At 37.1% G+C, this 25,860-nt stretch overlaps 1 protein-coding gene across 2 annotated transcripts in view; it reads right to left on the bottom strand.

Annotated features, from left to right (window-relative positions):
- LOC127506174 (CUB and zona pellucida-like domain-containing protein 1) overlaps positions 1 to 24,212 on the bottom strand; it is a 116,787-nt gene extending 92,575 nt beyond the window's left edge. Inside the window, exons 1-14 of one of the 2 annotated variants that reach the window (XM_051882377.1) lie at positions 24,115 to 24,212; positions 10,466 to 10,639; positions 7,290 to 7,480; positions 7,031 to 7,171; positions 6,333 to 6,471; positions 5,991 to 6,183; positions 4,775 to 4,916; positions 4,014 to 4,157; positions 3,880 to 3,935; positions 3,571 to 3,752; positions 3,083 to 3,483; positions 2,681 to 2,777; positions 2,390 to 2,579; positions 1,772 to 2,296 (exon numbers count right to left, since the gene is read on the bottom strand). In XM_051882377.1, the coding sequence (XP_051738337.1) occupies positions 2,151 to 2,296; positions 2,390 to 2,579; positions 2,681 to 2,777; positions 3,083 to 3,483; positions 3,571 to 3,752; positions 3,880 to 3,935; positions 4,014 to 4,157; positions 4,775 to 4,916; positions 5,991 to 6,183; positions 6,333 to 6,471; positions 7,031 to 7,171; positions 7,290 to 7,480; positions 10,466 to 10,594 (2,151 nt within the window). In that variant the 5' untranslated portion in view covers positions 10,595 to 10,639; positions 24,115 to 24,212 and the 3' untranslated portion in view covers positions 1,772 to 2,150. Of the gene's footprint in view, positions 1 to 1,771; positions 2,297 to 2,389; positions 2,580 to 2,680; positions 2,778 to 3,082; positions 3,484 to 3,570; positions 3,753 to 3,879; positions 3,936 to 4,013; positions 4,158 to 4,774; positions 4,917 to 5,990; positions 6,184 to 6,332; positions 6,472 to 7,030; positions 7,172 to 7,289; positions 7,481 to 10,465; positions 10,640 to 24,114 lie in introns of those variants that run through there. The other variant, XM_051882378.1, reaches the window with a different exon arrangement.
- Positions 24,213 to 25,860: the final 1,648 nt, after the last annotated feature.

Below are 25,860 nucleotides of genomic sequence, written 5' to 3'. Positions count from 1 at the left end.
AATACTTCCAGAAACCACTGTCGGTAAACACAATCCGCCGTGCCAATTGCAGATGCCAACTAAAGCTCTATCATGCAAAAAGGAAGCCATATGTGAAAATGGTCCAGAAGCGCTGTTGTGTCCTGTGGGCCAAGGCTCATTTAAAATGGACTGTTTCAAAGTGGAAAAGTGTTCTATGGTCAGACTGTCATGATCACCTGCTGGAGTGCCCTTGTTAGCCACCAGAGGGTACTCCACCCCAGACTATTGTCTCATGATCACAAACTCCATCTCCCGTAATCCTTTGTCCCAGTCATCACTGATCATTGCCCACAGCTGTTATCATTTATGTTGTTAGTGACTGTCTATTTATACCCAGTTTGTTTCTTTCAGTTTCATCAAGGTTTTACAATTGTTACCTGCACTTCTGAGCGTTCCCCTGGTTTCATGTTTTCCGGTTATTGGATTTTTTCCTGTCTTTGGATTTCCCTGTCTGCCTGTGTGTTCCTGCCCTGTTGTCTGTGTGGACTGTTTTTCATGGTTTTTGACCCTTTGCCTGGCTGTGACTTTGTTTCTGGATTTTCCTAATAAACTGCACTTGGATCTTACCAAAGTCTCAGAGCATGTGACACAGACAAGTCCAAATTTGACATTCTTGTTGGAAATCACGGACAACATGTCCTCCGGGCTAAAGAAGAGGGAGACCTTCTAGCGTGTTATCAGCGTGCAGTTCAAAATCCAGCATCTCTGATGGTATGGGGGTGCATAAGTGCATACGGTATGGGCAGCTTGCATGTTTTGGAAGGCACTATGAATGCTGAAAGGTATATAAAGGTTTTAGAGCAACATATGCTCCCCTCCAGATGACGTCTATTTCAGGGAAGGCCTTGTGTATTTCAGCAGGACAATGCAAAACCACATACTGCAGCTATTACAACAGCATGGCTTCGTCGTAGAAGAGTCCGGGTGCTGAATTGGCCTGCCTGCAGTCCAGATCTTTCACCTATAGAGAACATTTGGCACATCATTGAACGAAAAATACGTCAAAGACGACCACAAACTCTTCAGCAGCTGGAAACCTATATCAGGCAAGAATGGGACCAATTTCCATCACCAAAACTCCAGAAACTCATAACCTCGATGCCTAGATGTCTTAAAACTGTTTTGCTACACCATGGTAAACATGCCCCCATCCCAACTATTTTGAGACCTGTAACAGGCATCAAATTCTAAATGAGCTCATTTTTTTTTGCATAAAATTGTAAAATTTCTCAGTTTAAACATTTGTCATGTTATCTATGTTCTATTGTGAATAAAATATTGGCTCATGTGTTTTGAAAGTCTTGTAGTTTTCATTTTATTCAAATTTAAAAAACATCCCAACATTTCCAGAATTCGGGTTGTATATAAGAATGTGTACTAAGAATAAGTATATGTCCTTTTTTCTGATAAACTACATTTTTCTTTAAACTTTATTTTAATTAGCAGTAAGAGTACACTATGAAGGCTTTTCAATGTTCTACAAGTATTAATACCACAGACTACAAGGTACTGCTTAAGTGTGAAACAGTAAGATGGAAAAAAAAAACAATATGAAAACTAACAATGCTTGTGTGAAAGTTGTGTGACGTTTCAAATATTCAGAAAATGTTTAGCCTAAAGCTTTGAAAAGTGTAAACCTTTTGCCATATAAGCAGTTATTAGTCATATAGTTTAATTATGACTCTTTTAAAATACAGGTACTGTACACTAAGGCTTTGTTACAGTCAAGACTCATGATACTTAGGCTGTATAATTGTTACAGAGATTTAATTGTGAAAAGTAAACCTTAGAATACATGTAAACAAAAAGCAGTGGCTGATATGAAACATGTTAACAAACTTGGAGCACAAAGAGACACTTATTAAACAGTGAAATATTACAGTATAAAATCCATCCCTCATCCACATTTTATATCTTATGCTTGGTTTCCATCTGCACCAGTTTCTGCAGAACACAAACGTGTCTAGAAGCAGCAGTTACATTCATGCAGACAGAACAGATGTTTTTTGTTATTACCAAACCAAACATATAAAAAAAAAAATCTTTTGCAGAAACCACAGAAATACACGCCACCAAAATATGTTGATTAACTAGTTGCCAACATTTGATTGTAGTTAGAACTGATCTGATCAAATCTCATCTGATTTCACAAGTTTGTAGTTGATCTTTGATCCCCTGGATTTGTAGACCATCATTCCACACACCATGGCAACTACTGCTACGACACATCCAGCGACGAAAACAAGGTTCAGGTTCAAGCTTGGACTGATGGCCTCTGGAAACAAATAAGGGACATTAGCATTTAAAAAATGCCTTACTTTTTGGTTACGCAATCTGCGTAAACTACCATGGTAAAGATAGGACGTACCAGTAAGTGATGCGCTCCTCTTCAGCCGCAGGGGTCCCTGGGAAATGAAGTGACTTCCGGTCTGGATGCCAGCTTCTCTTTTGTGAACGTGTGAGGATGGTGCAACGACTGTGCCGTTGGTGCAGCCCTGAGCGCAGCGAGTGTTGGGATTGTTGGCTTGACATATGATAATGGAGCAGCTGATGAACACCTAGAGAGGAAAACAGTGACAATTAAAAAAAAAAACACATTCATTGTTTCAGTAAAATATGGCATGTCTGTCATTCTTCAATGTTTTTTGTCCATCCTTACCTGGTCATATTGTCCAATAAACTTGAAGGCCTCCATACTGAACTTGACACTGGGCTCGTGACTTGTGTAGATGTTAACAGTTTCATCAACCTCACATCTGATATACATTGACAAATTGGATTTAAATTAATTTGTCTGATGGCACTGCTGTCAAAGCATTTCATTGGACATTTACATTACTGTACATTCTTAAAAAGAATAGCATACTGGCACAATACTTTTTCATTGCAGAAATACTAAGAGTAGTATACAAGTATGTTATTGACAATGTAGGCTAATCAAACTCAGTGATTTCTGTGCACACATAAACCTGACCGATTTAAACTGAAACAACATTAAATGGAACATAAAGCTTTTTTTTTTTTTTTTTTTTTGTATGATGTGGAATGTTTTTAGTCTTACCCATTTGTAATGATGGGATAAGAGATGGGATAATTGGGATTATCATAGGGTGTAGCTACACAGGACTCGAGGAAGACCTCAGTGTTTTGCACTAAATTGACAGGTGCGATCTCCATGTAGATTGTCTGTCCCACGTCATAGTCCAGTGGGTAGGTGTTGGGGCTTCTCATGTTTCTGAAACTGCCAGACTCATAAAACTCAAACTTATAGCTGAATGAGCCGAAGCCTCTCTCAGTGAAGTTGACAGCTGGCCTGTGAGCATCAAACATTGTGGTGATACTGCTCTTTTTCTGGTACTTGCACATGACTTCAATTTCAATTTCATTTTTCCTGGTTATGATGAGGTTTGGATTATCAAAAGTAACAATTGTGTTCTTGAAGAGGATATGTTCCTCAGTCTCCTTCAAAGAAACGAGTATAAAAGTAGTTTAGATGCAGTGGAAAACTTGTTATAATTTATGTCTATTAAAACTCATAGAAGTCCTTACTTCGATTTGAGTACCGCATCCATTTAGAGAGAAAGTTGTAAACACATGCGTGGTATTGGAATAAACCAAACAGGAAGCATTGTTGTTCAGCCGCAAGTGATCTCCATGGATACCTGCAATAGTGGCTCTTTCTATCGACACCGACATTGTATCTCTAGAGCAAGTTACGTGTGCTCTTGGACCTTGAACAAAAAAAGAACAATGGTTAGTATGTAGATGTTTGAACTTTCTTTTGCTTCAAGGACATTACAGGAATATAAAGAATTAAACTCAAATGTCAAGAAGAATTTCAATAAAAGCTCAAAATACCTTCAGCCTCCACCACGACAATAACACACCTCATCTCAGACTGATAGTTCCTAGACCTAAAATGTTAAGAAGATTATTTAGCTTCATTTCATATGGCACATTTTGATTAAAGTAATCTAACTGTGTAATCATACCCATATTGGCCCTCAGCAGCGAAGCAAATTGGAAAGTGTTGGCCAAAATTCTCTGATTTTGGTGTCCAGTTGATCACATACTCTCCAGTGGTGGTGGTCTCCTTTGTGCTGTTCAGAGGTCCACTAAAGACCACATCAGTGATGCTGGGGGGGTTGAAATGTTACTGTTTTTGAAGTTATAGTGAAGATTTAGATCAGTGGTTCTTAAACTTTTTGACTCCAAGTCCCCTCACTGTCCACAACAATATTCAAATTTACACAAATTAGCAGTGTCCATGGATTAAAGTGCTCCTATTTTTCATTTTCAACTTTCTTTAGTGTGTAATGTATCTTTTTGAGCATGAAAAAGGTCTGCAAATAAAGTCCCTCCAGCGGAAGTTATTCTCTAGTCTATATCAGTGCACACTGTTTCTGAAATGCCTCAATTGTAGTCTTGAGTTTTCTACCGGGAACGACCACATCACAATATTATATAAATATCATTTAAATAATTCCCGCTCAAAGCATACACAAAATAAAGGGGCGGGCCCTGGTTGAATTAGTAGTGTTTTGAAACTTGTGGTCATAGTAAGGGGCGGGACATTTCCCAAACACACCTGAAGTGCTTGACCAATCACAACACATTGGTCTTGCTGACCAGGGCATGTTAAGTTGAAAATCTAGTTTGAGCTCAGAAGGAAGTATGATGATCTAGCACCGTCTTATCGGCGCTCAGAGGAAGGTGTTCACTGTGATCAGACATTTAGACGTTTGCATCATACCTTGAGTAGGTTGCAGTAGCCTTTACTCTGATCTCTAGCTCTTGATTGACACGAGCCTGTAGGTGTTCTCCATGATGAGGTGTTGGGTGGATGAACCGAGGTAGATATTCACCCTCAGTGCAAGATGGTGCAGGAGCCTCCACTAAACCCAAAACATAATATGAAGGTTGTGGCAGAGCATCACAATTAATTACACTTTATTTTAAGGTGACATAATTACACGTTTACTACATGTACTTACACTAGTAATAACAGTAAGTTATGCATAATTACAAGTAACTAACCCTAAACCAAACCCTAAACCTAATCGTAACTCTATAGTAAGTACATGTTATTAATTAAAGGGGTCTTTGATTATGATTTCAATTTTTTTACTTTACATAGTGTGTAATGTTGTTGTCTGAGCATAAACAACATCTGAAAAGTTACGAAGCTCAAAGTTCAATGCAAAGGAGATAGTTTCTTTGACAGAAATTTATTTTTAAGGACTACAACAAACGGCTGGTATAGGGACTACAACAAGCTTCTTCCTGAGTTGGTGACATCACTAACCCTAAAATTTACATAATCCCTGGCCCCGGGAACACGCAACAAACAGGGTGAGGCAAAGTTTGGCTGCTTTAGAGAAGAGGAAAAGTTGTTGTAGTAGAGTGTTGTTGCCATGCCGTCATGCCGATCTGCTTCACAAACGAGGGTCAATTCAACACTGGATTTGCACAAAAGATTAACATGACGACACATGCTAGTGGATGAGTTGAATCAACTCCACAGCAACTACATAAATTTATCCGCTAACCATTCAGAAGTGTCCAGTTTCATTCTAAAAGTTGTAACTTCTTCCTGAGTCTCTCCATCAGTGTCCGAGGTTTGAACAATGTGCAACTGAAGCACAAGCTGTTAAAGCTCCGCCCTCTTCTGGAAAGGGGCTGGGAGAAGCAGCTCATTTGCATTTAAAGGAACACACAAAAATGGCGTGGTTTTTGCTCACACCCAAATAGGGGCAAATTTGACAAGCTATAATAAATGATCTGTGGGGTATTTTGAGCTGAAACTTCAGACATATTCTGGGAACACCAGAGACTTATATTACATCTTGTAAAAAGAAGCATAATAGGTACCCTTTAATATTACTCAGTACCATTTGAGTAAGTACAGTGTAACTATGTCACCTTAAATTAAAGTGTAACCAAAGACTGATTTCAGCACTGAACGGTACCTTCTAAAGCGAACTGTAGTGGTATTTTGCTCAATGGTGGTTTGGAGGATGCATTGACAAACGGGGTTCTGACCGCTGCCGCCATGGCAGTGTAGTTTAGAGTGATGTTCTCTTTGGGATAGTCTTCCATGACCAACTCAAATGCATAAACACCACGTGTTGTAGAGTTGCCATATGACAGAGTACATGTGCTCTGGGAAGAAGAAAGATTTGAACAATGAATGATACTGAGAGCATGTCAGCTGAGAACATGTGGAAGAATGAAAGAAAACACTTCTTATTTTTGTATAATGATCAACTCTCAACACAGATTGTTGTACATTGTTCCTTGCTTATTCTCACCTGATTCAAAGTGAATCCTGCATGTTGGTTGCACATTCCACACTCATTTGCACTGAAAACTCCATATCTACACCTGACCTGATCATGTTCTGGATCACAGGACAACAGATTGTAGTTCCTGGGACAGTTCTGAGGAACTCTAGAAACAATCCAAAAACAGTAATCTTGAATTGAGTTTGACTTTTTTATCATTTAGTACACAGGCTTCAAGAAGTACTTGGACACTTAAGACACATTTACACTACACTATTGTTGCAATTAATTTACAACAACTGGTCCTATGTTGACTTTTACTGGATCATAATAACAATATTAAAAAATAATCACACCATCAGTGCTCGGGCTCTAATAATAGGGAATATACAATATACAAATAAAAAATACAAATAATAATTACAATGACATCATTGTGATATATTGGTTAGATTTTGAATGTTGAACATTCTAATGGTGTAGGTGAGATAAGCCTTGGTTAGCTAATGCTAATTGTTGTCTTGTTTCTATTATACGACTTTTGAAAGTGATTCCGATTCGTGCAAGCTAACGTAACGTGACACAAAGTCTGAATTGAGGTTGTACATTTCTTGAAGAAGAAGACTGAAAATAAGTTACAATTGTAGGTACTGTATTGAAAAAAAGTGGACTTTAAAAAAACTAGAAGACGGAAAATTTTTTACATGAAGACAAACTGATTTTACCTGACAATGGGAAGTGTGGTGGCAACTGGTGATCTGTTGGGCTGAGAGGTGTCAGATCTCACTCCAAGATCAATATGTGTGAGAAGTCTCCAGTTCCCGACAGTTGTGACTGTGTTATAGATCCAGCAGCAACTACTTTGCCTGTTGACAAGCATAGACTTATTTTTTTTCTTTTGTAATAATTTAGTTTTACACTGTCTTCAACACTATAAGATAATGGTGTATCAGATTAGTCTTATTCTTCTGCATAAGTGCTTACTGCAGCTGAAACGGGCTGTTGTTGGGGACGGTTCTCTTCATGACTCCCTCAGTCTGGCACCAGCTGCCACCATTAGAGCTGCTGTCCACTTGACCACTCACATAACTTTTACTGCCACAGTTTCCAGACCCGCAAGACCAGTTATCATATGAATCACAGCTATGATAGGCCTCCTTGAAGCGGATATACACCTGAAATAAAACATTTGTAAGTAACTTCTCAACATCCTTAATGGTTCTATAATGCTATTTTCATAAACATTTTGGAATAAAATTGCAGATTACTTCGTATTGCTAAGGCTAATTTCATGACTATTATCTTATGTATCCTAAATACACAAAATATATCATATTTTCACACATTTGGCTTAATTTGACAAAATTACCGACTAATATTGAGTGGCACACAATTAAAATATTATATGATATTTTCCAAACTGTTCATAATATAAATTAATTATTATATTATCATAAAATATAACATTATTTTAAATTTTTGCTTTTTATATTTTAAGATTTTAAGTCTGGGTCTAGGACAATGATTAAATAATAAAATCTACACATAAAAGGCATTTGAAAAATCATTATAATAATCATTACTATTATGAAAGCATTTTTAATTATGGTAACACTTACAATAATGTTTCATTAGTTAACATTATACTGTAAAAATTATTCTCATGATTTGTTATCATAACATTTTTTTTCTTTTTCAAATCAACAAAGATAATTCATGTGGTTCAGATAACATAATATTTTGAGTTTCTGTTTCAATGAACTCAATTTTAAAACAACCAGGTAACTTGCTTTACTCTTAAGTTAAACCAACAATTCTTTTCTACAGTGTAGTTAAATACTTTAGTTAACATGAACTAAGAATTAACAATACTTCCATAATATTTATTAATCTTTGTTAATGTTCATTTCAACATTTACTAATAAATGATTAAAATCAGATGTTGTATTTGTTAACATTAATTAATGTACTGTGAACTAACAATAACAAACAATGAACAGCTGGATTTTTATTAAATACATAAATAATTACAGTGTTAACTACTGGCACAAGCTGATTGGTCTATTTCACATCTGCAGCCAATGAGCTTGTTGCTCACACATTTAAATGGCTGGTTACATTCGGTTACAGTTTGCAGTGCACTTCAGAGGTCCTCTAAAACCCTTCACCTTCCCCAGCTCCACCTCTGCTATGGGTTATTGATATATGCTATTTGTGCGGCAGCACTATGTCTTACTCGCAGCAGCATATCGGCATATGTATTCAGTAGCCTCTCACTGCAGAACACAAGATTCAGGGGGCGGAAACGGGTAGGTTTAGGGATATGCAAAGTGGGTGGAGATGGGTAGGTTTAGATCCAGGGGGTGGGGATGGGTAGATTTAGGGATAAGTAAAGTGGGGGGAGTTGAATCTGGATCCAACCTCGTCCCCTTGATCTCGTATTCTGCAGTGAGGCCCATCTCTGTGTATTGGCAGTAGCAAGTTCCAGTACTTGCTCTCCAGCAGCAGCAATAAACAGCAGTAGCAATAATCTACAACAACAGCTACGGTAACACTTTAGAATAACTCACGCTATGAAGCATTAGTTAAGCATTAGTAAATAGTTAGTTCATCATTTATAAAGCATTAATAGACATTAGTAAGCAGTTTATAAATACACCTATAAATGCGTTGTTCTTGATTTATAAGCATATCTATAATCTGTTTAATAAATGTATTTTCATACTTTATTAATGATCAATTTATCATTTCTAAATTAAGTATTACATTATTTACAAACCAGTTCTTTTGTTGTCGTCAGTGGTTCATAAGATCATTTATAAAGTGTAAGTAAATTATTAATAAACAATTTAAATGTACATTTATGCATTTTTTATTTAGACATATAGTAATAGTTACTCCGTGTGTTAATAAATGCTTTATTAACACATATTTCTACTGCAATTCATGATTAATTCAGGTAGTTATAAAACATTTTTAGTTGTCAGTTAACAATTTTTGTGAGCTCATCTAAAGTGAGGACTATTTATGCCTCGAAAAGCTTTTATAAATGAGATTTAAAGGATACAGAACATAGAAATATTTATTTCAAGGAAAAAAATGAATCTTTACAATAAGTAAAGATTCCCTGTACTCCTCCAGAAAACATAACTGTGCAGTAAAATGAAACTAAGCTTTTGCAATCTGATATAAAAATAAATTTCTGTAAAGTGTAAACATTGCTGAATAAAAATTTACCAGTGCCAACACTGGATTACAGGAGTGCCAAAATACAATAATAATGTAATAAAATATTTCATAGTGTCAAAACTACCTCAGTACTAACTAAAATATTAGAGAACTGCAGTGCAGAAGATCACTGAGCCTTTAAATCTCCTTTGTAAAGCTTTACGAGGCATGAATAGTCCTCACTTTAGATGAGCTCACAAAAATAGTTAACTGACAACTACTAAATGTTTTATAACTACCTGAATTAATCATGAATTACAGTAGGAATATGTATTAATGAAGCATTTATTAACACACTGAGTAACTATTACTATAGGTCTAAATAATAAGATGTATAAATGTACGTTTAAATAGTTTATTAATAATTTACTTACATTTCCTAAATGATCTTATGAACTACTGACAACTCCTAAATAACTGGTTTGTAAATAATGTAATACTTAATTTAGAAATGATAAATTGATCATTAATAAAGTATGAAAATACAATTATTAAACACATTATAGATATGCTTATAAATCAAGAACAAAGCATTTATAGGTGTGTTTATAAACTGCTTATTAATGTCTATTAATGCTTTATAAATGATGAATTGACTGTTTACTAATGCTTAACTAATTCTTCATAGTGTGCAGTTATTATAAAGTGTTACCCATTACCATGCTAACAATCTTCCAAAAGTTGTCATGATTGAACTAATATTAAGAAAGATTAATAAATACTGTAACAAATGTATTGATCATTGTTAGTTCATGTTAGTTAATACATTAACTAATGTTAACAAATGAGACCTTATTGTAAAGTGTTACTGAAATTATAATATTTTAATGTCACAGTTTATATATTAATATACAAAAGTTGAAAAATACAAAAATCCCCTTGCACATAAAAGTGCACCTAATGGAAGAAACACCTGTGAATAAAATTCTCACCTCATAGGAACCATTAGGATTCTTTCTGGAGCTGAAGGTCATTGAGCCTCCATAGAAGTGAGAGGCAGTGGCTGTGGACGCCAGCAGCAGCAGGGCTGAGAGCAGAGCAGAGGCACGCATGATGCTCATGACTGAGGTTTCCTCTCTGATCACTGCGCTGCCCTTTTAAAGGACCTGATGGAGGAAGTCATCGAAAAATGAGACGCATATTTACCATAAAGATTTTCATGAAAGGAAAGACAAATGATATCTCACTTCTAATCCTAGCCTAAGAATGACTGGTATTCAATTGTTTTGCAGCTCCATTCCATCTCTGTACAACTAGACTCTGCTTGGAAGTTCTGATCAAGAGTTTCATTTTTTAATTATTTCCACTTAGTAATTTTAGTGCTTCAACTTAAACATTCCAGTTAGCTGCCAAGGCAACATTACTCATTTTTCCCCCGGTTTCACAGACAAGACTTAAGTTAGTCCTACTAAAATGCATGTTTGAGCTGTTTAAACTGAAAGTAATTTGCACTGACATATCTTAAAATATGTCAGAGCCATTGTTTTGTCTCAAGATGCACATCAGTATTGTGTTTATAAAAGCTGCTTAAATGTCCTAACTTCCAATATTTTATTTTATTTTATTTTATTTTGGCTTTATTTTAACTAACTTTAACTAAGGAAAAAAAAAAAAAAAAAAAAAAAAAAAACATTAACTACTACATTAACATATGCTACTGTGAATAAAAGCATTTCAGTGTTTAATTGCTCTCCTCAGATGCAATCAGAATTAAGTAAAAGATGCCACAGAATGTTGCTGGTAATCAAAGGTATATAAGTCATGTTTTATGCACTCATGAATAATGTTGTTAAATCTTTAGTTGTCATGACACTAAGTGAGGGAAGATATGTTTCCTCTTTCTGTTTTCCATTATTTCAATCTTAAATGTATAAATATTTATATATAAAAATATTTACACTGTTCCAAATTATTATGCTTAAGTGACATAGAAGGATTTTAGAACAATAAACATTCAGATTTTAGTTTCTCAAAGAAAGTGTTTGTCTCGTATCTTTTTAGAAATAGTTTCAGTCTCAAACTGTTTTTTGTTTTTGTTTTTGTTTTTTAGTAGTTTCCATGTATTCTTAGGTGAAAGAGAAACCTAGTTAAAGAGGTTGTTCCACATTATTAAGCAAATCGATTCTCATGAAATATGGGGAGGGGCAAAAAAAAATCTTTCTGAAGAAAAGAATTAAATAGTGCAATATCTTACAAAAGGCATAAAAACAACTAATATTTTGCAAAAAACTGTCAAAAGATTTGTGAGTGATTTAAGGCACAGAAGAACCCAGTCAGATAGAGGCTTATTAAAAGAAAGTTTCTGTCAAACAAATTTGTTGGCAGCTGTTTAAAAAAAAATTCACTGTTGAGCAGCAAACAGGTATTTGAAGCTGCCATCACAGATGTTTAGCTTGTTTAATTGTGACAGGGTGGAACAAGAACATGTTAAATGACAACACAGTTTTGCCACAGACTTTCAAGCATAAACTCATATAAGATTAAATATTCAAATAAAACTTTCGTTAAGAGAAACCAAGATCTGAACCATATTAGTGCAGCATTCCATCTTCTACTATTACAGAAGAAAAAAAAACTCACAGAAGAATAAATAACAGTCCTTACAGGAACATTGTGACAGGAATGGCTTTCTTTGTGAAAAGAAGAAACTCATATTGTAATTTAGAGGGGCAGCTCATGTTTCTATTATAATAAAGCAACTTTATAAATTAATTTATATGGATCACACTTTAGACATTTAAATTGATCTGTTCCATGTTTCACTACATGCTTATTCAGTCATCATTTTACCTAACACATTTATACATAAAAGGTCAAATGAATTAAATTATGTTTGAAAATATTTTTAAGAAATACTGAAGTCATAAAATAAATAAAATTAAATAAAATTAAATTAAATTAAATTGAATTTTAGAACCACTTGTTTACAAAAAGTACTAAATTCAGAGAGTTTTAGATACTAGAATAACTGGCTAAACAAGTGGGGGGGGGGAAGCATTTACGGGAACATCACAGCAAAACAGCTTTGCTTTCTTTTTTGAATGGTTTTGAAGACAGGTTGCATGTTCATTTTATAGAAAAAAAGAAATCCCGGAGGCTCCATTTATACGTTTGGAAGACACTGGCTGTCATGTTTGTAATTAGCAAGCAGGGGAGAAAAATACATTTAAATTAAAATAAAATAATATAAAATAAAAATAGACAAGGGAAACCAGAGTCATAGGTCTCATTTGGATAGCCAGACCCAGTGACCTGGCTGGTAGGTGGGATCAGGCCTAAGATGATGATCTGCTTGCTCCTTCTGGTGACGGACTGCTCTTTGAAGATGGACATGCACTTGATTCCAAATATCCTCACTCTGGCACATCCAATCATCGACTGCAGGCTGTCCAATGGTTCCTCAAACCAGGGGAACAGCAGTGGTTGGTAACCAAGGATGCAGTTAAAAGGGGTGAGGCATGTGGACGGTTTGTACAGGGAGTTCTGAGAATATTTCGCCCATGAAAGATAAAGGCTGCAATCGTATTACTTAAACTGGCAAAAAAAGCGCAGGAATCTTTCGAGTTCTAAATGGTTTGTTCACCCAAAAACAACATTTTTTGTCATTAAGTGCTCACACTCATGTCATCCCAAACCCGTATGACCTTAATTCATCTTCATAACACAAATTAAGATATTTTTGATGAAATCCAAGGGTTTCTGAACCACACATAGGAAGCAACGTCATTGCACTTTTTGAGGTCCAGAAAGGTATTAAAGACGTCGTTAAAATAGTTCATGTGACTGCAGTGGTTCAGCCTTAAAGGGTTAGTTCACCCGAAAATGAAAATAATGTTCCACACCCGTAAGACCTTCATTAATCTTCGGAACACAAATTAAGATATTTTTGTTGAAATCCGATGGCTCAGTGAGGCCTCCATAGCCAGCAATGACATTTCCTCTCTCAAGATCCATTAATGTACTAAAAACATATTTAAATCAGTTCATGTGAGTACAGTGGTTCAATTATAAAGCGACGAGAATATTTTTGGTGCGTTGGCCAATACTGAGCCGGCGTACGGATGTAAACACGGAAGCCTGCTCTGCATTCACTAAGTCAACTGCGTATGAGTTTTCCTTCCTGCGAAGGGTGTTTCCCTTCGAGTTGAGGTGATCTGTAATAAAATCAAGGGCAATGTGAGACCATGGTTGTTGTGGTATTGGTAAGGGCTGTAGTAGTCCAGCAGGTGGTAGTTTATGGGATTTAGAAGTGGCACAAATATTACAGTTACGGATAAAGTTTTGAGTGTCTGTGGTGAGGGTTCTCCACCAAAATCAAGTCTGCAGCAGTTTGATAGTTGCCTGTATACATGGATGTCTCGAACATGGAGAAGAGTGAACACAACTCATAACCTGAAATCGTAATGTACTAGGAACAAATGTTCTTTGCGGAAAACAGTCCCTTGGAGGAGGTTCCAAATCCTGGGCTTGAGTAATGAGTAAAGATGGAAGATGGTAAAATGGGTTTGCTCATGTATGACAGAAAGGACGATATGTTATACTAAAGTCAAAATTTGTGAACAACAGTGCCCACCTTGCCTGAGGGGGTTTTAATATTTTAGTGGAACTCTAGATTGTGGTGGTGATCAGTGAGTACTTGAAATGGCTGTCTTGCCCCCTCCAGCCACTGTCAACATGCTTCAAGGGCTGCCTTCATGGCCAGTAACTCGCAGTTCCCCACATTTTTGCTCATACATAATTGCGCACTGGCAACGAGAGATTACGGGAAAAGACGGCACAAGGAAACAGTCTGGCAGGAGATTTGTTTTTTTGGGAAAGAATAGCTCCAATACCAGTGTACGAGGAGTCAATCTCAACCATGAAAGGTGGAGACAGATCCTTAGGGTGTAGGATGGGAGCACTGGTGAAACAGTGCTTGAGTTAATCAAAAGCCTGTTGGGCCATTGAATTTCTTACTTGTTCCATGAAGGAGGGACATGAGAGGGGAGGCCATAGGGCTGAAACTTCTAATGAAACATCTGTAGAAGTTAGCAAATCCAAGAAATCATTGTAATTCCTTAATGGTAGTTGGTACTGGCCAGGCCGGGATGACTTTAATCTTGGAGTTATCTGTGGCTGCTCCTTCAGTAATGAAGATGTATCCAGGAAGGAGATGCTGGTTTAGTGGAACTCACACTTCTTGAACTGTAGTTGGCTGTTGGATTAACCGCTGGATCCATGGTGGGCAAAGTTTTATGTGATACTGAGAGTTAGGATACATGGAGAAGTTTTATGTGATACTGAGAGTTAGGATCCATGTGCAGTTTATTAGTTGCAGATATCAGAATTACAAAGAATGTGCAAATAAAGGCAGCAGAGTGGTGAAGCGGCATATACTGTTACATACAATGTAACAGTTCCAGTCACACACAGCAGACAGAGTCCAGGCACGAATAAACAGTCCAAGAGAATCTGTCAGAGCAAACGTGAAAACAGGTGTGGGTCGATACACAGGCAAACAGTCCAATAATCCAGAACCAGGGAAGAGGCAAAAATTACATCCAAAAAAAAAAGAAAGGTCAAACACAGTTAAATCCAGTCCAAAGAAAAATTTAAATGCACAGAGACGTTTGCACAACAAAACAAAACTTTGCACTGAGCCAAGAGAGCTCAGCGTTTAAATAGGGCACCAGGGCCCGTATGTATAAAACTTTTAAGAAATGCTCTTAAGAATAGTCTTAAGTTTTGACTTAAGAAGTAGGACTTTTCTAAAAGTAGGAGACTTTTATAAAGAAGCTAAAAGCAACTTTTAGTAAAGTCTAAGACTGATTCTTAAGTGCTGACTTAAGTGTTGTGAACTAAGGACTACAATGATGTCAACTCAAAATGGCCGCCCTCAACCTCTGAATCAGCCAATAGAGTACCTCAGGGATGACGTGTTTTTGTAGGCAAAACCCAGAAGCGAGTTAGCATTTTAGGACTTCCAGTTCCATCGCCCCGAAGTCAATGGGTTTTTTGAATGGGTTTTTGCTAAATCGCCTGAAATAAGGTCTGTGGTTAACAAAGCCTCTAAATATTTTCACGTTTTGATCTATGACATAAAACACACCAGTTATAACCCGCTTGTGATTTTTTAAACCTTTACTGTGTCTTAAAAATGGCGGTTGCTAACAAATTGCTAAAAGGGACTACTTCCTTTGGCGGGGACTTTAGATGTCATCATGACAAACAGAACATTTGGACAGCATTTCTCATAAAAAAGTGGATAATTATTCATACACAGCGCAGATCATAATCAGCGAGCATGTTTTTGAATAAAGTTGTTTTCTAAATAAAGTTTGAGAAAGTTTGGTGTTTGGTGATGGCCAGTAAGGATTGATCCGTGACCATGGTGTGCTGTAGTCCGTTTATAGCCTACTGTTAGCTTTTTATATCTGACGACTTTATTTAGGCTTCAAAATGTATAAATGTTGTGTTAACTTGTAAAGATTATCTTGATAGACAAAACGTGTAAGTGTCATAACCCTTTGTTAAACACAGAGCTTATTTTTTGCATTTTTCCAAAAGTCAATGGGAAAAATGCATTGGCTTTCAATCGAGGGAACCCGTGCGCCACTAACTTCCAGGTTGGCCTACAAAAACACGTCATCCCCGAGGTACTCTATAGCGCGCCTGCAAGGGTGAAGTCACAGCAGCACAACACCAATAATTTATTGTTATTATATATATATAAAAAAAAACATTTAAAAAGACAATGAAAAGTTTTAATATTTACATTTATTTTTAAAAATGGCTTTGCATTGTGCAAAATTATCACAAATTAGTATTGATGGTGTGGAATCTTTTTCTACTGTTTTCTCATCTACAATTGGAGCAATGATGTGTCATGAGTTCCATCAATGGCTCCAACAACTCCAGGGAAGCCCACTGTCAACATAAAAGTGGCTTGCTTTTGCCTCATGGTTTGATGGTCAGTTGGAAAGTCAATGAACTGCCATAGAGTAGTCGCCAAATGTTATGTCCAGCCATATGAAAATTGACATCTTCAACCTTAATTCAAATATTTTTAAAAATTTGTAAAAAGATGTAAGCTTATTGCGTAGCTGTGCTTGGAGTCAATTGTTTCATGTGTGATAATAAAATAAAATTTCTAATTATTTCAAATTATTTTTGACCAGGCTATCGTACAAAGAAATTATGAACACATGCAAAAACAAGAGGACCAATGAAATATTAAAAACTGATCATGTTGTAGTCAATGTGTGCTTTTTTTCTGAGTTTTTTTTTTTGTTTTTCTGAAACCTGTAGCTGGTTTTTTTTTTTTTTTGCCAATTTTTGTCAGATATATACCTTTGCTTAGTTTATTGTTTTATTCTTCCCTTATATTTTAAAATATTTAAATAATATATATTTTCATATTTTGATGGTTTAAGTAAAACTGTAGGGTCATTTAAAAAAAAAAAAAAACTTTGCACATCAATTTTGGCCACTATGTTTGGTGTGGTAAGCTCAAAAGAATATCACTGCAATGAAGGTTTATGACTGGGCAAGCGCTTTAGGAACGCGTTTTTTATATTAGAAAAGCTTTTCAGCGCTGGAGAGAGCTAAGCGGGAAGGCCTGAAAACAGACAAGGAGGCTGCTTTGATTCCTTCTCATGTAAGTAACACTGGGTTTGATTGTCTGGAGCTGCTGTTCTGTTGGCGATTAACAACAAACTCTTGTTTGTATTTACTCTTGTGTACTGTACTGTAAGTTTTTGGGCTTCCTTGTCGTTCGTTCATCATCTGCGCTTTACTTTTCGTGAAGCATTTTGTTGCGCGTCAGCTGTGATAAACAGACATCCACTCTCGTATTGCGTGTGTAACAGCAGCCAGATAGTGAGAGATGAGCAGGTAAACTACTGCACACTGACACCTGCTAGAGCATGAGGTGTTTAGTGTCATTGTTAGTGCACTCGCCTCGCATGCCAGCAGCGTTCGGAGCAGGGTGGTTAGTATTGGAGGGTGAGTTTTGGAGGCGGAGCAATGAAGAGAGGTGTGTTTGTTTGGGTTTATTTCAAATATCAACAGTGTTCAACAACAAATTTGAGAAATCGCATACAGCACCTTTAAATGTATTAAAATGCATTAAACATGTTAATTATTGTTTAAGTAATATTTATTAAATTTATTTAAAGTTATTACATTTCTTATTAGGTCAGTTACAAAAAGAATTGACAATCAAGTTTATATCATAACTCCAATACATCCTATCTTCATTGGAATCCGTGTGTCTCCTCTTCTTTGCTGCCATCTTGTTACTCTTAACAAGGTTAAGAGACCTCTCCAGCTCTCTTAAATAATTTAGGAGCTAAGACCTAGTCTTGACACTTAAGAATAAGTAAGATTCATAAAGGTTCCTAAGTCTAAGAATAAGAGTAAAATTACGTCATTCTTAGAATTTTGACACACTTAAGATTAAAATTTTACTCTGAGCGGCTTTATACATACGGGCCCAGGAGTATTTCCTTTTTCATAGGACTGCAGGTGTTTTACCGCATTAATGCTACCCATGAACTAAACATTTAACTTGACATTTACAGGAACAATTTAAGCAAATTTAAATTTAAATTTGAGCAATTTAAAAAAACTCAAAACCTGTTACAGGTACTTTCTTCTTTTCCCAGAAGCAAAAAATAAACCTTTACATTGTGGTAAGTGAAATGCATTTCAATGCTTATGTTGCACAATAAAAACTTAATCACAACAACTTTTCTTGTGGTTAAGTTTTTATTGTGCAACATCAACATTTAAATACCTGTAACAGGTTTGGTGAGTTTTTTTAAACTGCTCAGGTGTTGTTAGTAAATGTTTTCCACTTTGAAACAGTGCATTTTAAATGAGCCTTGGCCCTCAGGACACGACGGCGCTTCTGGACCATGTTCACAAATGGCTTTCTTTTTGCATGTTAGAGCTTTAGTTGGCATCTGCAGATGGCACAGCGGATTGTGTTTACTGACAGTGGTTTCTGGAAGTATTCCTGGGCCCATTTAGTAATGTCATTGACACAATCATGCTGATGAGTGATGCAGTGTTGTCTGAGGGCCCGAAGACCACGGGCATCCAATAAAGGTCTTCGGCCTTGTCCCTTACGCACAGAGATTTCTCCAGTTTCTCTGAATCTTTTGATGATGTTATGCACTGTAGATGATGAGATTTGCAAAGCCTTTGCAATTTGACGTGAGGAACATTGTTTTTAAAGTATTCCACAATCCTTTTACGCACTCTTTCACAGCTCTGCCCATCTTTACTTCTGAGAGACTCTGCCTCTATAAGACATCCCTTTTATAGCTAATCATGTTATAGACCTGATATCAATTAACTTAATTAGTTGCTAGATGTTCTCCTAGCTGAATCATTTCCAAATTTCTTGCTTTTTCAGCCATTTGTTGCCCCCATGCCAACTTTTTTGAGACCTGTAGCAGGCATCAAATTTGAAATGAGCTCATTTAGTGGATAAAAGTTTAAAATGTCTCCCTTTAAACATTTGTTATGTTATCTATGTTCTATTGTGAATAAAATATTGGCTCATGTGATTTGAAAGTCTTTTAGTTTTCATTTTATTCAAATTTTAAAAACGTCCCAACGTTTCCGGAATTCAGGTTGTACTTAAGTAAAATTATCTGCCAGTTGAGTAATAAAAATAATCGAAATGCTAACGGAAAACAAGTTTATTCAGAGTGTCTATTTACACTAATAGCATATGTAATTTATTGGCTTCAGTAGCAGTTACACGTAAGGTGCTTAGAACTAGCTTGTGATGCGATTGACCCGGGTTTGAGTCCGCCTTTTGCCGAGCTCACTCTTCTCCTTTTTCCCAGCACATACCACATCAGAAAGGCATTTATTTTCAATAAAAATGAAAAAATGTTCTAAAAGTGGAACTGTTTAATAATAATAAAAGTATTTATAATTTTAATAAATATAATAATTATAATATTCTTGTACTGTTCTCTTCATTTGTTTTGCTTTCCAAACATGTAACATAAATAAACAGCAAGCCAAACTCTGTTCAAGAACCAGGATATGAAAGCTCCTTTAATAGTCCAATGTGTGGTTTACACAGGCAAACTTAATGGCCACTGAACCGAGTAAAACTGTAAATTAAATAAAAGAAATATAGAAAACTTATTACAATCAAAATGACATCATGCCATCATGATATTAACATTGCAACGAGTGAAATGTATATAGATATATCGTTAACTCAGGTTAGAAGCATTATCAATTCAGCACGTTAGTGCTGATCGCCAATAACGTAAACATCTTTGATTATATCACGTTAAACTCTTGCAATATATACTAAACAGATGGATGATTCAAATAAACTTACAGCCATTGCTTTCGACAAGGTTTAAAAGAAGGATCGAATCAGATGCAACACAAACATATGTCAAGCGTCTGCGCTGTAAGCTTGCTATTTCCTGTTACCCAAGTGTGGCGCTCGTGGAAACACATCAAAATTAAAGTCCTCACTTATGAACTTACATAATAGTGGATAGATAAAACGATACTCATGCAAATGTCCATCACAAATTATGCACAGCCTCTAACAGAGGCAGAACACTCACCGTCTGGCATTATTAATGCCATTATAAAAGTCTGTGTTTAGTCTTACTTAGTATTCTTTGGCTAGCAGTAAGATCACATCAGAAATTGGTCGTAGGAATGTTTTCACGTTATCACTTGAGGTTGTCTTAACCTCTACCTTGCGGAACTTTCTGTCACTGCTCGGGAAGACGGATGTGATTAAGCCCAAAGGCCAGTCGTTCTTTGAGGACTGAGCTTGCTTCAACAGCACAACATCTCCAACATGCAAGTTTCAATGAGTCTCATGCCACTTGCATTGGGGTTGGAGTGTACTGATGTATTCTTTTCACCATCGGCTCCAGAATTCATTGGCCAATGCCTGCACTTGCCTCCACTGACATCTCAGGAGGTCTTTTTCAGCATAGTTCTCACTCTGGGCAGGTTCTCCTGGCTTTTGGGTTAAAAGCATTGCTGGAGTGAGTATACATGGAGAATATGGATCTGATGAGACAGGAACCAGAGGTCTAGCATTTATAATTGCCGACACCTCTGCCATCAGAGTGCAAAGTACCTCATGAGTCAAGTGAGCATGTTTCTTCTGCAACAGCATACCGTCTAGAATCCTACGGGTTACACCAATCATGCGTTCCCATGCTCCCCCCATGTGGGAGGCGTGTGGAGGATTGAATTCCCACGTACAGCCATTCTAATGGAGGTATTTCAGAAGACTAGTCTGTTTTTTGTTTTTTTTTGTTGTTGGCTGCATGCCCAGTTCTTGGCTGGCTCCGACAAAGTTGGTCTGTCCAATCTGATCTGCTTTGCTGGTCCCCTTACAGCAAAAAACCTTTGCAGAGCATTGATGCAACTGGCAGTGTTCATAGTCTCTATATGTACTGCTCTTATACTCATACACATGAAAAGTATAGCCCACCTCTTGTTTTCAGCCACACCGCCTCTGGTGCGCCGAGTGACCAATGTCCAATGGACCAAAAACGTCTAACCCCACATATGTAAATGGAGGAGATGTACTGAGGCGTTCAGGTGGAGGATCTGCCATCTTTTGAACTTCCAGCTTTCCTCTGAGTCTACGGCATGTCACACAATGCTGAAGGATTGAGTTTCTCAATCTTTTCCCACCTAAAAGCCAGCCAGTCGGATTGCTCCTTCTGGGAATTGTCTGCCTTGATGGTGTACTTTGGAGTGGTAGTAACTCTCCAACAGCTTGGCGACATGACTTTGCTTTGGGAGGATGATGGGATTTTTCACCTCTGAAGAGTGTTTCAGACGTCTTTGACCCCTCAAGAGACCGTCATCGATGTAGGGGTCGAGATTCCACAGCGTACTTGAACAGGAAACTTGTTTGTCCCTCTGCAGAGCAGCATACTCCTCTGGATATAGGTGTCTTTGGATGTGTATAAGTATTAGTCTCTTTGCTGCTGTCTGTTCTTCGGGTGTACAACAGATTTATGCTCCCCGCCATGGCACAATTTCTCTTTCACCTTGATGTGGCTCATGCATGGAGTGAGAATAGATAGGTGGCCATTCTCCAGGATGTTAGTTTTAAAGACACTCAACATCGGCTTATGGGCTTTGTCAATGCAAACATCACCTAAAATCACCCAGCCTAAATCTAATCGCTGCGCAAAAGGTACATTGTGAGGCCCATTGATTTGTTGTCTTGCTTTGTGTACACGGATCATGTCTCTTCCCAGCAATATTAAGATCTGAGCATGAGGATCTAGCTTCAGGATGAACTGTGCCACAGGTTTCAAGTGTGAATGAGCAAGGGCGACCTCTGGAGTGGGTATTTCAGATCTGTTGCTCATTATCTAGTTACACTCGATCAATGGTGGGAGATCAAGACATGTATTACCATCCAGCATCTCTATTTGGAAGCTGACCACTTTCCTTCCAGACATTTCTATGGAACCAGCGCATGTTCTCAGCAAATATGGAGAAGGGTTACTCTGGACTTCAAACAGCTCAAATAACTTTCCTTTGGCCAGCGAGTGGTTGCTTTGGTCGTCAATTATGGCATACATCTTGATAGCTTGTTCCCATTGCTCTAGACGAAATACACGCTCCAAGCACATTTTCACACAGGATTGCATTGGAGCACTTTCTCCACAAACTTCTGTACACTTTGAAGTTACCTCTGGGGTAGCATTGTTCTGCTGTTCTGTGTCTGGTTCTTGCATCTGAGGTGTTGAGCTATGTCTGGATACATGACTGTGCAATGTCTATCAGAATCACACTCAGCACATTTGAGGATCGCGAGACATTCTCTGGCTACATTATTCGTAGAGAGCAACACTTGAAACATCTTTTATGTTCTTTGAGGAGGTTCTTGCGTTCTATCAATGACCTTTTCCTGAAGGCTCTGCATTTTGACAGGGGATGTGATTTGTTGTGAATAGGGCAGTACTTCGTCAAGTCTGTTTTGATAGTCTCTTTTGCGTTCACTAAATCTGACAGTTCAGGTAATTACGCGTCTCCTTTCGCTGAAAGTATCGCCATGAGCAGGTCTGCGAACTCCCTGAGTTTCACATTGTCTTTTGGAGATAGACATGGAAAATTATCCAGTCGCTTGAATAAGGCACTTTCTATCACTTCTGGAGTGGCATAACATTCTTGAAGTCTCATCCAAGACAGTTGAAGAGCAGCTTGTGGATTAGTGACATACACTGCTGCTTTTCAAATGATCTGACGATTCCCTCCCCAGCCACTTGACTAATAAGTCTAACTCTTCACCAGCTGAGAGCTGCAAGTCTTGCATGGCATTAACAAATGAAGACTCCCAGGCTCTAAAGTTCTCTGGATTATCGTCAAACTTGGTAAGCCCTGTGGTGATTAGCTCTCTACGTGCTAAGAATTTAGCAAAGTCTAGCATAGGCTCAGCTTGGCTTTGAGAGAATTGTTGCGTATCCGAATGGACTGCATACCTTTGTGAAGCAGGTTCTTGGCATGGAGATGCTTTAGATGCAGTATTCGGTATCGGATGAGGCAGATTATACAGGGAATCTGGATATCTTATGCTCTGCAGACATTTACTGTCACATATTCTGCTCCGTTCTTGAATTGTATCTGCATCACCATCATATGCAGTGCTCATGCTCTGAGACTTATCAATCAAACGTGGAGTCGATTCCTTTACACAGGCTGACGAAGAGATATTTAGAGGTAGGGTGGAAAAGTCAGAGCTCATTTGAGTCTGATGTTTTACGTATTCCTCTGTTCTCATTGAAATCACGTGATGAAAGTGTGCTTATCTCACTGCAACCATCATCACATTCCATTGCTGCTGCTGCTGTCTCTAATGCTTCCGCTTCTGCCAGAGCAGCTGCAGCTTTTTTTTTGATTTCCAACGCTTCTAGACTCGCTTCCACCATAGCTCTTTCCTGTTCCAGCCTGACTTTCTCCTTTTTCATTTCAAGCTGTCTTTTTTCAAATGCCATCTTGGCACGAGCAGCTTCTGCTGAGGCTCTAGCTTTAGTAGCAGCGCTAGCAACTGAACACTTGGAGGAAGAAAATGAGCATTTAGAACTGACTTCTGAAGATGCCTTTTCTTTTCCTCCATTCCCTTCAGTTTGCATGTTTGCATCTGCATGTTCCTCTTGCACCCGCTGATCCATGGCTTTTTACTGTACTGTTCTCTTCATATGTTTCGCTTTCCAAGCGTGTAATATAAATAAACAGCAAGCCAAACTCTGTTCAAGAGCCAGGATATGAACGCCTTGCTCTTTTAATAGTCCAATGTGTGGTTTACACAGGCAAACTCAATGGCCATTGAACAGAGTAAAACTGTAAATAATTAAATAAAAGAAATATAGAAAACTTATTACAATCAAAATGGCATCATGCTTATTAACAGTGCAATGAGTGAAATGTATATAGATATATCGTTAACTCGGGTTAGAAGCATTATCAATACAGCACGTTAGCGCCGATCGCCAATAACATAAGCATCTTTGATGATATCACGTTAAAGTCTTGTAATATATACTAAACAGATGAATGATTCAAATAAACTTACAGCCAGCGCTTTCGACAGGGTTTAGAAGAAGGATCGAATCAGATGCAACACAAACATATCTCGAGCGTTTGCTGTGCCATGAGTTCGCTATTTACCCAAACACGTCAAAATAAAAGTCCTCACATAGGAACTTACATAACAGCGGCAGATAAAACTAAACTTATAAAGAATATTAAACAATCACGAAAATATAATGTTTATATATGCAAATGTCCATCACAAATTATGCACAGCCTCTAACAGAGGCAGAACAATTCTATTATTGCATCCTGTTAATGTACAACAACTGAGGTGCAAAAACTATGTATGCTGCATTATTTTTCTTACTCCGTTGGCAGATAAATTGCTAAATAAGAAAAATGCACTTTTCAAATTTATTTATTTATTTTTATTTTTATTTTTTCTGCCCGTGGGATACTATGAAAATGCATATTAGTTCAATAACAATGTTCTGCCAGTATTCACCTCTGATATTATAACAGTGATAAGAATTAAACTTATATTGAGTCAGAAGTATGCAGACGTCTTTTTGCCGGGTGCTGTTGCCATGGTCAGTCGTAATTTCTGAGCTCCATTGATTGTGGCTTTTCATAGTTGTGGTGCTTATCTCAGAGGCTGCGTCCGAAACCACCTACTCACTGAGTAGGTACTTAATTTCAGTAAGTACTTACTTAATGAGCGCTAAAAGAGTAGGTACTATATAGCCTGATCTCAGTGAGTATGAAGGCAATCCAGATTTCATTGTTATCATGTGACCTACGACGTTATCATAAGCGCAACAACTTAAAAGATATGAGCGATAGGTTTAATTCATCTGTCTGTAAATATCTTGATATTGATTAAACTTGCTCATTTTGTGGTCTTGTTGAAGAAACAGCTGCCCATTTTTTTTGTGACTGTAGTACAACCAATAAATTTGGGGTTGATTAAAGTTCTTATATTTTTAACCCTACTAATATTACAAAAACCCAAAATCGCTATCTCTTGAATTTTCATCCACAAGCAAAAGTGGCTTAAATCTCCTTTATGTTTTCATCTTTTTCTTGTTGAATTTATCTCTCGTTTCATCCCTCAGACTTATAGATAACAAATAAATAAATGAATAAATATTTTTGATGCATAATGATGAATTATTCAAATATATTTAACCTTGTCATTGTGCTTTTTCTGTCTATATAATCTCATACTATGATGTACACAAACCCATGATATTTATGTTTTTTGTCATTATGATTGTTCATTGTTAAAGATAAAACAATGGTATTTTCCCTGACCTTGTATGTAATTATAAGTTCTGCAAAAAAAAAAAAAAAAAGATATGAGCGACAGGTGCCCAATTTTCAGTCAAGCAATGAAGTAATACATGAATTAATAAAACAATTATATATTTTTTTTACTGACAACAATAGGAAACATGAATAAGTAAAAGAATGAATAAAAGTAACCATCACAATAAATAAATACATATACAAGTCAACAGCACATCAACAAGCTTTATTTAAACTTAATGTTCTAACAATCATGTATTTGCAGTCAGTGAACCCTACATCCCACTGCCATCTAAACACAGCTGTGCCAGTTCTGCAGCTTTATTTTGATGAAGCAGCTGACCACCATGAACACCTTCGCCTGTCATCAATCATATTCCTCATTGCTGCTCTTCTCAGTGGGGACATCTTTGATCCAAAGGATGAGGAAGACCACGATGAAGGACCCCTGAACCACACAACCTTGAAGCAAGAGTGG

Source organism: Ctenopharyngodon idella, chromosome 23 (assembly GCF_019924925.1).
Source record: "Ctenopharyngodon idella isolate HZGC_01 chromosome 23, HZGC01, whole genome shotgun sequence".
Classification (NCBI taxonomy): Eukaryota; Metazoa; Chordata; class Actinopteri; order Cypriniformes; family Xenocyprididae; genus Ctenopharyngodon; species Ctenopharyngodon idella.
This window is presented reverse-complemented; position numbering and strand designations above follow the sequence as displayed.